The sequence below is a fragment of the Oreochromis aureus genome, linkage group 17, assembly GCF_013358895.1.
Source record: "Oreochromis aureus strain Israel breed Guangdong linkage group 17, ZZ_aureus, whole genome shotgun sequence".
Classification (NCBI taxonomy): domain Eukaryota; kingdom Metazoa; phylum Chordata; class Actinopteri; order Cichliformes; family Cichlidae; genus Oreochromis; species Oreochromis aureus.
The window spans coordinates 6,489,203-6,503,316 of record NC_052958.1 but is presented as its reverse complement, the minus strand read 5'-3'; the positions used below and the strand labels follow the sequence as shown (position 1 = coordinate 6,503,316).

General features: G+C 39.0%; 1 protein-coding gene across 1 annotated transcript in view; it reads right to left on the bottom strand.

Annotated features, from left to right (window-relative positions):
- Positions 1-1,744: 1,744 nt before the first annotated feature.
- The window catches only part of LOC116328744 (protein phosphatase 1H-like), a 36,469-nt gene continuing 24,099 nt past the window's right edge, over positions 1,745-14,114 (bottom strand). Inside the window, exons 7-10 of the mRNA XM_031750607.2 lie at positions 12,631-12,694; positions 10,355-10,462; positions 6,242-6,393; positions 1,745-5,876 (exon numbers count right to left, since the gene is read on the bottom strand). Of these exons, the coding sequence (XP_031606467.1) occupies positions 5,729-5,876; positions 6,242-6,393; positions 10,355-10,462; positions 12,631-12,694 (472 nt within the window). The 3' untranslated portion in view covers positions 1,745-5,728. The remainder of the gene's footprint in view (positions 5,877-6,241; positions 6,394-10,354; positions 10,463-12,630; positions 12,695-14,114) is intronic.

Here is a 14,114-nt window from a genome sequence, read left to right as displayed (position 1 = left end):
AGATAAGCCGAGTTCAATAAATAAATTGTTAGCCCTGTTTAATATGTGCATCCATCCCTGTGACAGTACATGTATAAGAAAACTTTAAAAAATAATATATTTTCTTTAATTTTTTTAATGAATGAAAGGATTTTTATGTATTTTAAAGGGTTGCCTAGTGACAGGCATTGTAAATTAGTTTAGAATGAAGTTGATGTGTGCCATGGTTCATAGTACACTCACTGGACACTTTATTAGTTACACTTTGCTGGTAACAGCTTGGACCCAATTTTGTCTCCATTCTTCAAGGTACAATTTTATCTAGAAAAGGTGCTAGAAAACATTCTTCTTATATTTTGGTCCATATTGACATGACAGGATTGCATAGTCGCTGCAGATTTGTCACATGCACAGCATTGATGCAAATCCATTGTGCCACATCCCAAAGGTGCTCTGTTGAGGTGATTGTGGAGGCCATTTGAGTGCAGTGAACTCATTGTACAAACCATTTTCAAGAAACCTGTTTGAGATGTTTTCCACTTTGTGACAGCGTCATACTACTGCAAGCAGCCATCACTGTGGTCACAAAGGAATGGATGGTCAGAAACAACGCAATGCTCAGCTGATACTAAGGGGCCCAAAATGTGCCAAGAAAATATTCCCCACACCATTCCACCACCAGCGGCCTGAACTATTGATAAATAGCAGGGTTTCATGTTGATTGCATGAAAAAAGCTGTGTTTTTCATAATATGGCAAATATAAAAAATGTTTATTTTAAAGCAGTACATTGTATAATACTCTATTCTAATGGGTTCTTTATTTATTTTACAGTGAAGATGAACATTTTAATTTCCCCACCTCAGTATTTTTATAACCTACTTATTAAGCGTGTGCATTTTTTCTTGTTTATTTTTTGAGTAGCATTTAATCTCTCAATGAATACAGTAGAAAGATTTACCACAAAGCAAGAAAGCACGAGGCTAATCAAAAAGGTACTGGCTGAAGCACATGCTTATTATGCCAAAGCTTTTAACACAAGATCATTCGACAAGCAGCTGTTGCTTCCATATATGGAAGCAACAGAGAAGAATAAAGCGTATATATGTTTTGTAGAGAATAGCAACGGTTTTCGTTTTCACTTTTTTCACTTAGGCAGTCATCAAACATGGCCAATGGTGACAGTATTAAATAAAGCACTTACTAGTATATGAATAGTGAGGTCATTCATCCATTTTTCTCCACATTTCCTTTGTGGTCACACAGGAAATCAGTTTGTTCTAATGGCCTTTACCCACATTTACCTCATCAACATTATGAATTGTGTCTGAATGATTGTGCACAATCATTGCACTTACGGTTCGCTGTAAAAATAAATAAATAAAACAAAAATGCCTCAGCTTGTTTAGCGTTTCCAGCAAAATGTTTGACATTCAGTGAGTAGTCTGTAGTTCCTCTGCTGTCTGCTCTCAGAGCCCAACTAGTCCTTGAGTGTCCAGTTGACCGTGTTTGTTAGTTTCTGGTCTGCCACAAGCAGAACCAAGGGAATATAAACAGCAACAACACTGATTAGCTCCTCTGGACTCTCTTTTGTTTCTTGCTCGTTGAGATTGATTTGAACTGAGAGTGCAAAGGTTTGGAAAAACTATCGATTCTATTCACATGAATGTTGAGCACAGCTCCATTTGACTCTTCTTCTTTCTTTCTTTTTTTTTTAGTAAGACAAACAACAATTTTAGATTGATCTTCAACATTTGTCTCTTTTTTTATTTCTGGAAAAGAAACACTGCAGGTAAACATCACTCCCCCCCAAAAGTCCAAGAGTTGCACAAGGAAACATTAAAAATATTTCTTTTTGACCTCATAAGTTATTTTCACGTTATATAAAATGTGCAGTTCACATTCACAAACAGAGTTTGAGGGTAGCACAATGGTCACTTAGAATGGTTTTCCACTGGGCTTCAAAATTCCTCTTTGCTACAGAAAAAAGAAATCAGCTCTTTGCATCTTTCTATAACCATTAGTAGTGTTAGGTAGAAAAAAAACAACAGCAATGACAAGGTTCACAATACAGCAAGTTCAGAAAGCGAGACCCACAGTTGGCTGAAGGGACTAAGCTGATCAAGTCTAAGAGCTTCCTGTACACACCAATGCACTCCCACATATTTACAAATGCAGTGGAACCAAGACCATCACAGAGCACTCCCTGTCTTTAGAAAATCACTCTCAACAGGTCGTTATCGACACATGACAGTTGAACCTGAGTTGATGTGCAGTAGTTGGGTGGTACAATAGGATGAGAAAAATAAAATATATACTCAAGTTTCCACATTCGTTTAAGAGAAAAAGGCTTAATGACAATAATAAAGAGCATAGAGCACAGGTAGAAGGATGAACATTCAAAACACATACTGATGCACACATCAGATGCTGAAGATCTGGTAGCATCAAAAACATTTAAGTCGAAAAGTAAAGTATGAAGGAAAATAACCACTGATTAGAAAGGTTTTTCTTTCATCAATACATAATTTAACATTGAAATATTTCGTTAATGGAATGTATAAGAGGGGAAAATGCACCATGCAAAGTTCAGGTAAACATCAATGACTGCTTCTTGGAGGAAAAGGTAGATAATTGTCATCAGCTGCAAACACTGTGCAAGATAGCATGACAAATAGCATGCGTACATGTATGGTGACACAAAATAATTTTGAGTAATTTGCATGTATGTAGTCTGAGGAAGAATGAAGTGCGATGTTTCAATACCACACCCAGTTCCCACGAGAAAATCTTAAAGATACAGCTAGGAGACTATTAGCTTAACTTAGCTTAGTGTAGCATAGAAACAGCTAGGCCAGAAATTGACGTGTAAAGACAGATCTCAACTTTTAATATGTTAAAAAAAAAAGAAAAAGCAAAACTGGAATTTTTATACTCTGACTTTTTTACAGATCAAAATAATAAAATATAGTATCAGTAAAGATCAGCAGCATTTGATTTTCTAGTCTCAGTGCTAAATAAAGCTAGATAGCTGCTAGCTGTAGTTTCATATGCACCATACACACAGGAATAACCAATATTCTTCTCATCCAGCTCAATTATCTAACATCATTCAGGACATTACTTATTAACAAATGACTTCTTTATACTTGTCACCCTCTTATTACATTTTCCAGCTTTGCAGTCAACTTTTAAATACACCGGTTTAATTCCAAAACCGCACACATCAATTACGGTGAAGATAAATTATTTATTTAAGATGATGTTTAATTTTTCAAAGTCTTCTAAAACACATTTGTTTGTTCGCCTCAACAGCTTGGAGTGAAACATAAGTCAGTTTTTCCACCACTTTTTTCCCCCCTATATGCAAGTCAAAATTTTTGGTTAGTTTGTCAAAATTTCATCAAAATTATTCTAAATTTCAAGTTAGGTATCTCAAAATTTCAATTTTCTACATACAAATAAAAATTTTGAGATTAAAAACCTAAAATTTTGAGATAACTTTAAAGTTTCTAAATCACAAACTACTTCATTTCTTCTGCTACTTCCTAAAACTAAAAAACAAGAAAGAAATATGGAAAAAAGAAAAAATGATTTGGTTTCCTATATAGCCATTGGTATTGTTTCATTTTGTTCCCTTTCTTCGTGGCTGTTCTCATCCTTTGGGTCTTATGCCAAATGTCTGGAATAATATATAATCAATAATATATGCATGATTGTTGCACATTAACAAATAACATTGTCACCAGTTCCCATTTAGTCTATATAAATCAAACAGTAATTCAAACCATCGCACCATTGCTCATAATCCCAGGCCTACATTATGCTACAGCATGCACTGACACACAGTCCACTACATCCACTCACGGTAACACATTTCACCCAAACCCGTCCCCCTGAAGGCAACATCATCTGTATTTTGATGAAGCATCTAAAGCAAGACACATGCAAAAAACCCCAAAACAAAACAAAAGCTTTCAGATTCAACCTTGATTGTACTTCATGATTTTTCTTTTTAAAACTACAGTTATGAATTATATTCAATCGTCCCTGCTGCAGGGAATATTTGCTTCTTCATCGTACCATGGGTCTTCAGTGAGTTATATGGGTTGGCCTAAAGTGCAAATGCACCGGTGTACAAGTCATTTAATCTCATGTTAAACCAGTTATTTATAACCTTAAGAGAAATCAAACCAAATCCCAAATTTAAAAATTTAAGGTTTTTAAATTATATTAAAAAATGTTTATTTTCCAAATCAGTAGATAGAAACCACTTACGACTTATGGTTTAGCCACGCTAGAGTAAAAATAGGACGGCAACCTCACTGCGACTAGGAGAGAAAAAAAAGATGGATAGTAGCCTGGTAATTGCAAGTGGCGGCAACCAATTGACCACTCGGAGGCAAGTAAGATAGAGGTAAACCTGCTATGTTATTTTGCAGTTACATCGCTGTCCTGCAGCAACTGCGCCGCTATTTATGGAGGAATTTCTCAATGCAAGTAGTTCATGTATATGTTGCATGTTGACAGCAACAAATTTCCAACAGGTTTTATCAAAGACTGCACACATAATTCCCAACTTGCACCAATTCAATCTGATGGCAGACTGAATCCTTCTCATTGGCGGTTCATCAATATCTTGATGATTCAAAGTCAAGAAAATGGCTGATTGCTAGTGGTCACAGATGCTGTCCCCATCCTCAAAGCAACAATTTTAAAGGTAAGAAGATCATTAACTTATTACATACGGTCACAATAAGTTTGGTTGCATTTTGGTCCCCACCCAAAGTATTTCTTATCCTTCGTTAAGCTGAACTATGATTTTTAGCTTCATATTTAATGGCTAGAGAGGAGAAACAAAATAACAAAAGTCTAAATATCTAAGAATATATCTAAAAGAAAATCATTTAATAAAACATTTAGTAAAACATGGCGACTTGTTACTGGATTAAATGACTTGTCACAGTGAACTTTTTATTTTTTGCTGTGCAGATGTGTTTGTTTGTTCATAAACCACATCAGACCTTCTGTCTCAACTCTCGATCGATAAAGGCTAAGATCCTCTAATGACTTTTTTGGAAATGTGGAAACCTCTTGTTCTGTGCCCATATCAACACTTCTTTAATTTCTTCGGCAAACTTGAAACAGTTCTTCAGCAAGTGAGTCCTTTAAAGCCACACTGTGGCAAAACGGAAAATGCAGCTGACATGTCAGCGTGGTCCATTTTCACAAGACAAAGGAGGTATTCTTTTTTTTTAAATATATATATAAACAAGTTAAATATACAATAGCCTACAAGAGAAGGAAGGATCAACTAAAGAGAGGGGAATAGTAGGAGGAGGAGCCCAGAATTGTATAGCACAAGAGGTAAGAGGAGGGAGGGAAAGAGCGAGAAAGCTCTTCTTCACTTCGGAAAAGCATTTGCTTATTTGAGTTTTGCCAGGCAAGTTATTTCTTGACATTGTTTATTCATGACATGATTTAGTGACTTAAAATTATCTACGGTTTAAGCTTTCATGACTGTGGAGTCTTAATAAACTAACATGGCGATGCTGACTGTAGTTCCCCTGAGCCGATCAATCCTGAACTCCCATAGAGAAATGAAGCACCAACAAATTAATGTTCCACCTTCTTCTAAGGAAGCAAATAAATAAGAAAACTAAAAGGGGACTCTGAGTTCAGGACTAATCAATCCTGCTGAGTCTACAGGCCCTTCTCATCACTGAACCATAGCATCGCTGGAATGCTCCTCAGGGCTGGCGGTTGCCGTACATGAGAGGTATGATGAAGACTGAGATGTCGTCTCCGGAGCCCAGACGTTCATTGGTGATCCTCCAGCCTCTGTCTCTCAGAATACCTCGTGCTCGCATCACCAAATCCTGTGCTGCCATTGTATACCTGGCCAATAGAAGGCACAGCAATGAAGCCCTTGCTTTAATATTGTGATACACTATAGCTCATTTAATTTAATTGCACTCTCTTGACACACAGAAGTTGCCAGAGCTCTATTGTGATTTCAATATTTGAAACTTTTGTTGTCTTCCAGTTTGACATCTGTGGATCTTATCTAGCAACAGGATATTTGTGCCTTTCTGCACTGATGTGCCAAACTCTATAGTCTAACAGCGCATGATGCTGAAAACAAAGATGTAATTCTGAATAAAATACACAACACAGAGGCACAATTTACAAAATTCCTATTTATTTATGTAGCAAAAATGAAATGACTAGACAAAGGAAATAAAACAAAGGAAAGTTCCAACCTGTGCAAGTCGTCAGGGTCGCAGTTAGCTAGAAAGGTGGTGACGGCTTCAGCCACCTCCTGGTTGGAAAGGACATCCCAGAGGCCATCAGTTCCCATCACGAGCACATCATCAGCTCCGTGTTCATAATGTGTCAGGTTATACACCTTCACCTGCATAACAAACAACAAGAGGGTTATCCGTTTAACTCAACCAATCCCTTTTATCACTAATAATACTGATGTTTTTTAAAGCTCATTATAGCAAAGAGAAAGCTCTACTGAGGGTATCAAATGACCTACTCTTAATAGCTTTTACGCAATCATTCCATTCTTCTGCGCTGTAAAAAAAGGAGGTTGGTTCTAATGGAAGTGCTCTAGATCTTTCACATTCATACATTTCAAATTCAGTGTTCGTATGGCAACATTGCACTGCTATCGATTTTAGTTGCGGTGTTCCTCAAGGCTCAATCCTTGGTCCATTGTTAATTGCAGTTTGCGTTTTCTCAGCTGGACTTTTCTAACCTATATTATCTTAAGTTATACTTTTCTTTTTAGTCCAGTGACCCCAAGAATGTCTTTATACTTTCAGTCCTAAAGCATGGAAGAAAAGTCTGATGTTGCCAGCTCACTAGTGAAGTTGGTTTATGACCAAATCCATCAAGTAATTTTAAGTGTTCTGATGCTTTTATAATAAATAAATTGATTTTAATACAATCCAAAATGACATTGTTTCTATCATCCATTGATGTACATTAGGTCATACAGGAAATTTTTTGTTCCCGCTTTGATGACTGTTAGCTACAGCTAGCTATACAGACTGTATAGAGTAATATGTCCTGCTCCTCGGAGCATATTACTCTGCTACGTCTAAAATCACACTGGCCAAGTATTATTTTTCACATTATTTTAAAACTCTGCTCATCAGTTAGCATTAAATAGCCCCGTACCATAAGACCCATGACCCCTTCATGTTACACGGGTGCTCTCTTTGATGCTTGAATGGTCGATATCCATAGCTGTCAGCTCGTGAGATCAAGTGACCAGACTTGCATCATCTGGCAACATCTTAGGTAGATTCTTTTAAAATATTTAGCTGTGGTTTCTCATTGTCCTTTTTTTAAAATAATAATAATAAAAAAGTAGTTCTTTTGTTTGCATTTTTTCTTTTTGTGAAGCAATTTGGGGCTTTGCTAATAGCAATATATAGATGCCTTATTATATAGAAACTTATAGTACTCAGTACCTCACCACCACCCTGTTTGAATCGACTGCCTGGTCTGACTGCACACATCAACCTTTGTTGTTACTTTGCTCTTGTGTTCACTGCTGAAACACAGGATTGCTTCACCCTCCTGCCTTATTCACTACTCATTTCAAATTGACATGAAAAGCATAAAAAAGAATAGAGGAAGAATCTGCACTGCTGGATCTCATCACTACGGCTTTAAAGTGCAGAAAATATTCAACTATTTTCTAGAATCATTTATGTATTCATCAGCAGGAAAAAAAAGGCAGAAAGAAACCCCCACGAAATGAGTCAGAGTAAACCATTAATTTCCATCTGCCCTGTAATTCAAAATAATACACTACACATCCATTAATAAATAAGAGATTCTATTATTATCTTTTTGAAAATCTTGCTTGTAGTTTTTTCCCCTTTCCAGTTTTGCTAATTGGCTTTTACACATTTATGTAATTACAAAACAGTGAAACAAAACTGCAATTTTAATTAAGGCTGGCTTATTATGACTAAGACAGATGAAATGATGAAATCTTTTCTGTCCAACCCTTTACACACAATGACGATTCTACGACTTAATGAATGTAATGCCGTTTCTTCCTTTACAGAGAACATCTCGAGATACCCCTGAGAGGCTTTGTGGAGAGGTGAGAGATTCGTTTGTGAGAGAAAGAGGGAGAGATCCAGACAGAGGCTCTGAGTGCTGAGAGGAGTTAAGACTTCCATGTGAACCTGGTATGAACCCCGGGAATTAATGAATTAAAGATCAAGCAGAGCGCTCGGGGAGGAAAAATGCAAAACTCTATAAGACAAACTGCATCAGGAGATGAAAGCGGTTTGAAACCAGCGCCAGACAGTCAGACAGGTGAGCTCAAGTTCTTCAGCAGCAGAGGACTTTTTTTTTTCCAGACAGAGAAGCAGAAAATTGCCATCTCTAGTGACTGCAGTGCAGATATGACCGAGGCAGAAGTAGGGTAAGTCAACTGACTGACTTATTCCATCTGCACTAACTTATATTTCGTGGCATGACTGCTCCTGAGCTTTTCATGCACATACATGGAAAACCAAAAGACAACTGACGTGGCATCTAAAATATTGTAAATAGCATTAAATGAAGGAGATGGGGTGCAATGTGGTTTGCAGAAACTGTAGTTGCTGCATGCAGGACCATTTGTTAGAGTATGCATAAAAGACTACCAGCTATCAAGTTCATATAGGCTGGCACTGATCAGCTGTTTTGCCAGGACTGGAGGCAGAGTTTATATAATTACAGTGCAGGATGCAGATTATGTTCTTTATTCCTTCAGTATCTGCCTGGACAAAAGCCACATGCTATATGTCAGACTTGTTTGAAAGAAGGTGTAAAAAGCTAATTTACAAAGCTGACGCACCGTCTTCATAAATCCAAGATGAAGATGGAAAAGAAAAACTGTCACAATATTGTTTTTTTATTTTACCCTGACATGTATACAGATGGGTAATTCACACATTGCCATATGCTTTCAGAGATTTTCTGCCAGCAGATTCAACAGTTCAAGAAATTGAAAGGATCGCAAGGAGGAGGAACCGGTGAGAGAGAAATTGAAGATAAGTCATGTACAGACGGATGTAGTGAGGATGGGAACAACAGTAGTTCACATGAAATTACATACCGTTACAGGGGTGGCTATAGGTGGAAATTTCTTTTCTACTTTTCTACTGATCCATTTTAATCATCAAGTGTGAAGTGTTCCTTTCATTGTTTATTTATTTTAATTGTTTTTTAGCTTGAAAATTGATTTCTTTGGTTTTTTTTCTGTTTAACGTGAATTATTGAATGTTTTCACTTTTTAAAAACTGCATTTCAAACTTTAAGTAGCAATTGTGTTAAATGTTAAATACACTGCTCAAAAAATAAATAAATAAATAAAGGAACACTTCACGCTTGATGAGCCAATCATAGCAGTTTCTGCACTGTGCAGCGTGACTTTTACTGGATGTAATAAAACTATGTTAAAAAGACAGCTAAACAGCCGATAATAGGCTGCCTAAAAAGTCTCGGACAGCAAAAGGCAAAGAGCTGGCTCATCCTCTGATGTTTGGAAACTAAGAACAAATTATATGCTAAGAGCTTTGCAAAGTTGTGTCTGCACAACAAAGCAACACAACTGATTCATTCAGCTGCCTGAAAACACACCGCAGACGGCAGTATAATTCTTGCACAAAGTTCAAGAAAAACAACGCAACGGCTGCTGATCCAACGTCCGCTCGGATGTCCACGAAAGTGTTTCCACCCAGCTCACAGAGACACACTGAAAGCCCCAAAGCAGTCAAACTCCATTTGGCCAAAGATAAGCATCCACCAAACACGGTGAGTAGCGAATGCTCTAGATCAGGGGTCCCCAATCCCAGTCCACAAGGGCCGGTGTCCCTTCAGGTTTTAGATCTCACCCTGGGTCAACACACCTGAATCACGATTAGTTCATTACCAGGCCTCTGGAGAACTTCAAGACATGTTGAGAAGGTAATTTATCCATTTAAATCAGTTGTGATGGATCAAGGACACATCTAAAACCTGCAGGGACACCGGCCCTCGTGGACTGGGATTGGGACCCCTGCTCTAACAATTAACACACTGATGAAAATACGTGTTATCCCCTTGCAGAATTTTTTTTCCCAGACTGTCAAAATTTACCTGCGTGCAAAGCGTTGCAGGGAAAATCGAGAGCTGTCGAGCACTTCATCACAGCTACAATGATGGGAGGGAAAGGCTTTGTATTTTGCTTCTAAAAGATCAAACACTTTATCTGTCTACAAAGATTAATTAAGAGGAATGGAGCAAAATATAAAGGTAAAAGCAATGCTCTGTTTTTATTTTGTGTTACGTCTTAGTGTGTCAGCATTTCACTTTACCTCAGGGCAACAGGACAGGAACGGCTTGATAAAGATGTTGGAGTCATGAACTTTGAGGTCGTGGTCACCGAGTCCGCGCGTCACACCGATGGTGGCCAACACCCGCGCCTGGAAAACAAACTGGTTAGTTCTTTTTTTTTTTTTTTAAAGCATTTAGCATTTCAGCCGGAGACACAAGTTCTCTTTGGAAGAGGATCCGGCATAAAAACTTCCACATCAATCATGCGGAGCTACCCGCCTCGGCAACCCATTGTGGCGAGAGAGCAGCCGATAGTATCTTCTCCCAGACAATGACATAAACATGGCTTCACAACAAAGTTAATGCATAAGTTCAATAAGTAAGATCTGTAATCACTCATCTGCCTGCTACAATGTTTTTTTACATCACTTCCTCTTTCCCACGCTGTCAGAACTCAGTACTGACATCATTACTCTCAATCAGCCATTTTTCAATCAGCCTTTAAATCTCAGTGCTCTTCTGTCATTCCGCCTTTGAGACTCGCATTTGTGCAACCCGCCTCCTCCCCATCCATCTCTCCCCGGCATCTCTGAGCCATAACCCAAGCCTCCATCTTCATCTTCACCACCACCAGTGTACACACAATGGGGGGTCCTGTCCTAATTCCTGTCATTGCTGGGTCTCTGTTCTGCTGCTGCTGGTTTATCCGGGTCTAATCGCCAAATCACTTTTATTCAAATTCTGTATCTCAATAAATCATGTTCACCCCCACCCCCAAAATGATGTCTCCTTACTGAACCGAGTGACAGGAATCACATAAACATATGCTAACACTATTTTGGGCGACTGAATCTGGGAACACTCAATGACAGTCTGCGCTTTTATAATACATCATTTACATCCACATACATTTTTATTATTATATACCAACATATTCATAGCTGATATTTTAGATGCAAAAAAACCAAATTCACACAAGTTTTCAGAAATAAAGATAATGAAGCTGTATTGTTTGGTTGTGTAGTCTTTTTGTTGCTTTGTTTGCAGCATCTTAAAGGGCAATGTGTATCTGAAGGAGGAAAGGTCTGGCCAATGAGACAGGAGGTACTTGCTTTGTACACAGCCAGACAAAAATCCATCTGTGCCCTTAAGAATTCATCCTGCTGCTGCCATCTATCATCAGTGCTGCGTATCAGCATCATCAATCATCAGTAATGACGAGCGAGTCGGTTTGAAATTTTCACCCTGCTGTTAACGTGCTTTTTGGGGGCCGATGTAAGTGGGTGGCAGGCTGGTGATAGACGAGTGCGATAAAGCTTTCATTTTTTTGGAGAAATGGGCAAACATAGAGCAGAGCGCGTCTGTGGAGCACAGTCTTTAACATGTACTAAAAAAAATGAAGCATCTGGGGCCGAATTTCTCTGTAAAACTACTGCTTTGCACGATGATCACATTATCAGGCAGTGGCACAACAAACAGCTTCAAAATGGATTTGTTAAATACACGCTCGCCAAACAGTGGAAAGATATTTACGGCAAAAGCAACAGTGTCAAAAGTGCACTCAGACTAAACTAGTCTTTCAGTTATCGCATTCTTGTGCAACTGCCTTCCTCTCTCTCATCCCTGTGACGACGCTTTGTTGTGACCGCTCTTTGAATTCAGCAGCCATTCACTACTTCAGATGGACAACACTGTGTGTGTGTGTGTGTGTGTGTGCGCGCGTATATGCGCGCCGTGTGGTCGTCAGAAGATGCTTTCCTTTCTGGAGCTTCGCGTTACGTCTCTCTCTGCATCAAATGGAATTGATTGAAAATATGAAACAAACGGACGTGACTGAGAATTTAAAGCCGTTTTTTTCCCCCTTTCTCCGCTGCAGTTTATTTGGTGGAGTATTTTCAGTCTCTCCTTCTCTCCTCTCCCCTGCTATCCCAGCGGGGATTAACTTCGCTTCTCAGAGAGACGACTGTCATCTCCCGAGTGGTGTGTGTCTGTCTGAATGTCTGTGTGTGTCTTAGATATAGTGGTGCCGCTGGAGTGAAATAGATGGACCGTCTCCCCTCTCTTCTAAGTGAGGGTGCGCACTGACACACGCGCACGCACTCACTTCAGAGAGTTCGCCCACTTTCTGGGAGGCTGGCAGGCTTGTAGTGTGTGTGTGTGTGTGTGAGAGACAGACTGACAATTTTGGAGCGAGTGATTTTTTTCTCTGCACTTCTGAATTCTACAGTACAAACCACACAAGGGTTGGTGAAGACACACAAACTCAGTCAAACTTGCACTGACACACACACACACACACACACACACACACACTTACCTTTTTCCCTTCACCGTATATAAGAGGAAACTTGAGATCCTCATCCTCGATCGTCTTGTAAGCCCTGTGCATGAGAAAAGAAATGCAGATCAAGGCAATGAATTTTTCCCTTTTCCACCCCTTCTCTTTCATAGGTGCACTTTTTAAAGCGTGTATATGTTATTTATGTTTGACAGACACACGAAAAGCACGCGTACTTTCAAAAAGGAAAAAAAGAGGGGCTCAAGGGTCTTATTTCTTCCCCATCTTAAATACCATCTTGGTGTCTCAGTAGCTTATGGTGAATATTTTGCTCTACAGCAGATCCACAATAAACAGGTTCTACAGCCTCTTCCCTATCATGCAGTATACTGAGTTACAGATGGACGACAGGGACAGTGACGCAAATACTTCTACGTCAAACAGTGGTCCAGTCAAACCTCATATAATCCAGGAAATATAAATCACACCACTTAATGTGCAGTAGTTTCAACAATTGCCCCTTAAGCCATTTATATGTCAATTCTATTCATGGTGAACTCAATGACAAAAAATGTTCCCCTAATACAGGGGTGGGCAATCTCAGTCCATGAGGGCCGGTGTCCCTGCAGGTTTTAGATGTGTCCTCCAACCAACACAGCTGATTTAAATGGCTAAATTAGCTCCTCAACATGTCCTGAAGTTCTCCAGAGGCCTGGTAACGAACTAATCATGTGATTCAGGTGTGTAGACCCAAGGTGAGATCTAAAACCTGCAGGGACACCGGCCCTCGTGGACTGAGATTGCCCACCCCTGCCCAAATACAAGCAGATTTTTGTGTGATGGCTGGTCACCTCAGCAGAAAAGAACAAGAGGTAGCAATGAGATAATTCTGGGTTTGATCTACTTCATACAAAGTGCAACAAAGAGTCCAGCTGCTAATAAAGCAACATCCCACACATGGGCACAACTTATACTTTGGAACTCTTTTTGGTTCATGATACAAGCACTTGACAGGGCATCCAATAATTTGACATAAAACTGTTAGTCCTCTATAGATTTATTGTAATATACGACTTAAATGTGCATACAGTTTGCTATAATGTATAAATAGCAATTCAGAAGTTGATGTTTCAGATGTGCAAAAAAAGTTAACAGATAAACATCAAGACATTTGTTGCTTTGGTTTCAGCGCGTTATGGGGCAATGTGTTTTTTATGGATGAAAGGTGTGACCAGTGAGTCTGGAGGAACTGCTTTGTACACAGCCAGACAAAAAAGAAAAAAAAAACAGTCTGTACTTTGAACACTTCGTCCTGCTGCAGCTGCCATCTATCACCAGTAATGACGAGTATCAGCATCATCGATCATCCGTAATCGCGAGTACGTCGGTTTGAAATTTTCACCCTGCTGTTAACGTGCTTTTAGAGGGCACTGTAAGTGGGTGGCAGTGCTGGTAGGGAATGGTGATAGTACAGTGTCATAAAGCTTATGGTAACATATGCACTCAAACGAGCATTCCAGAGT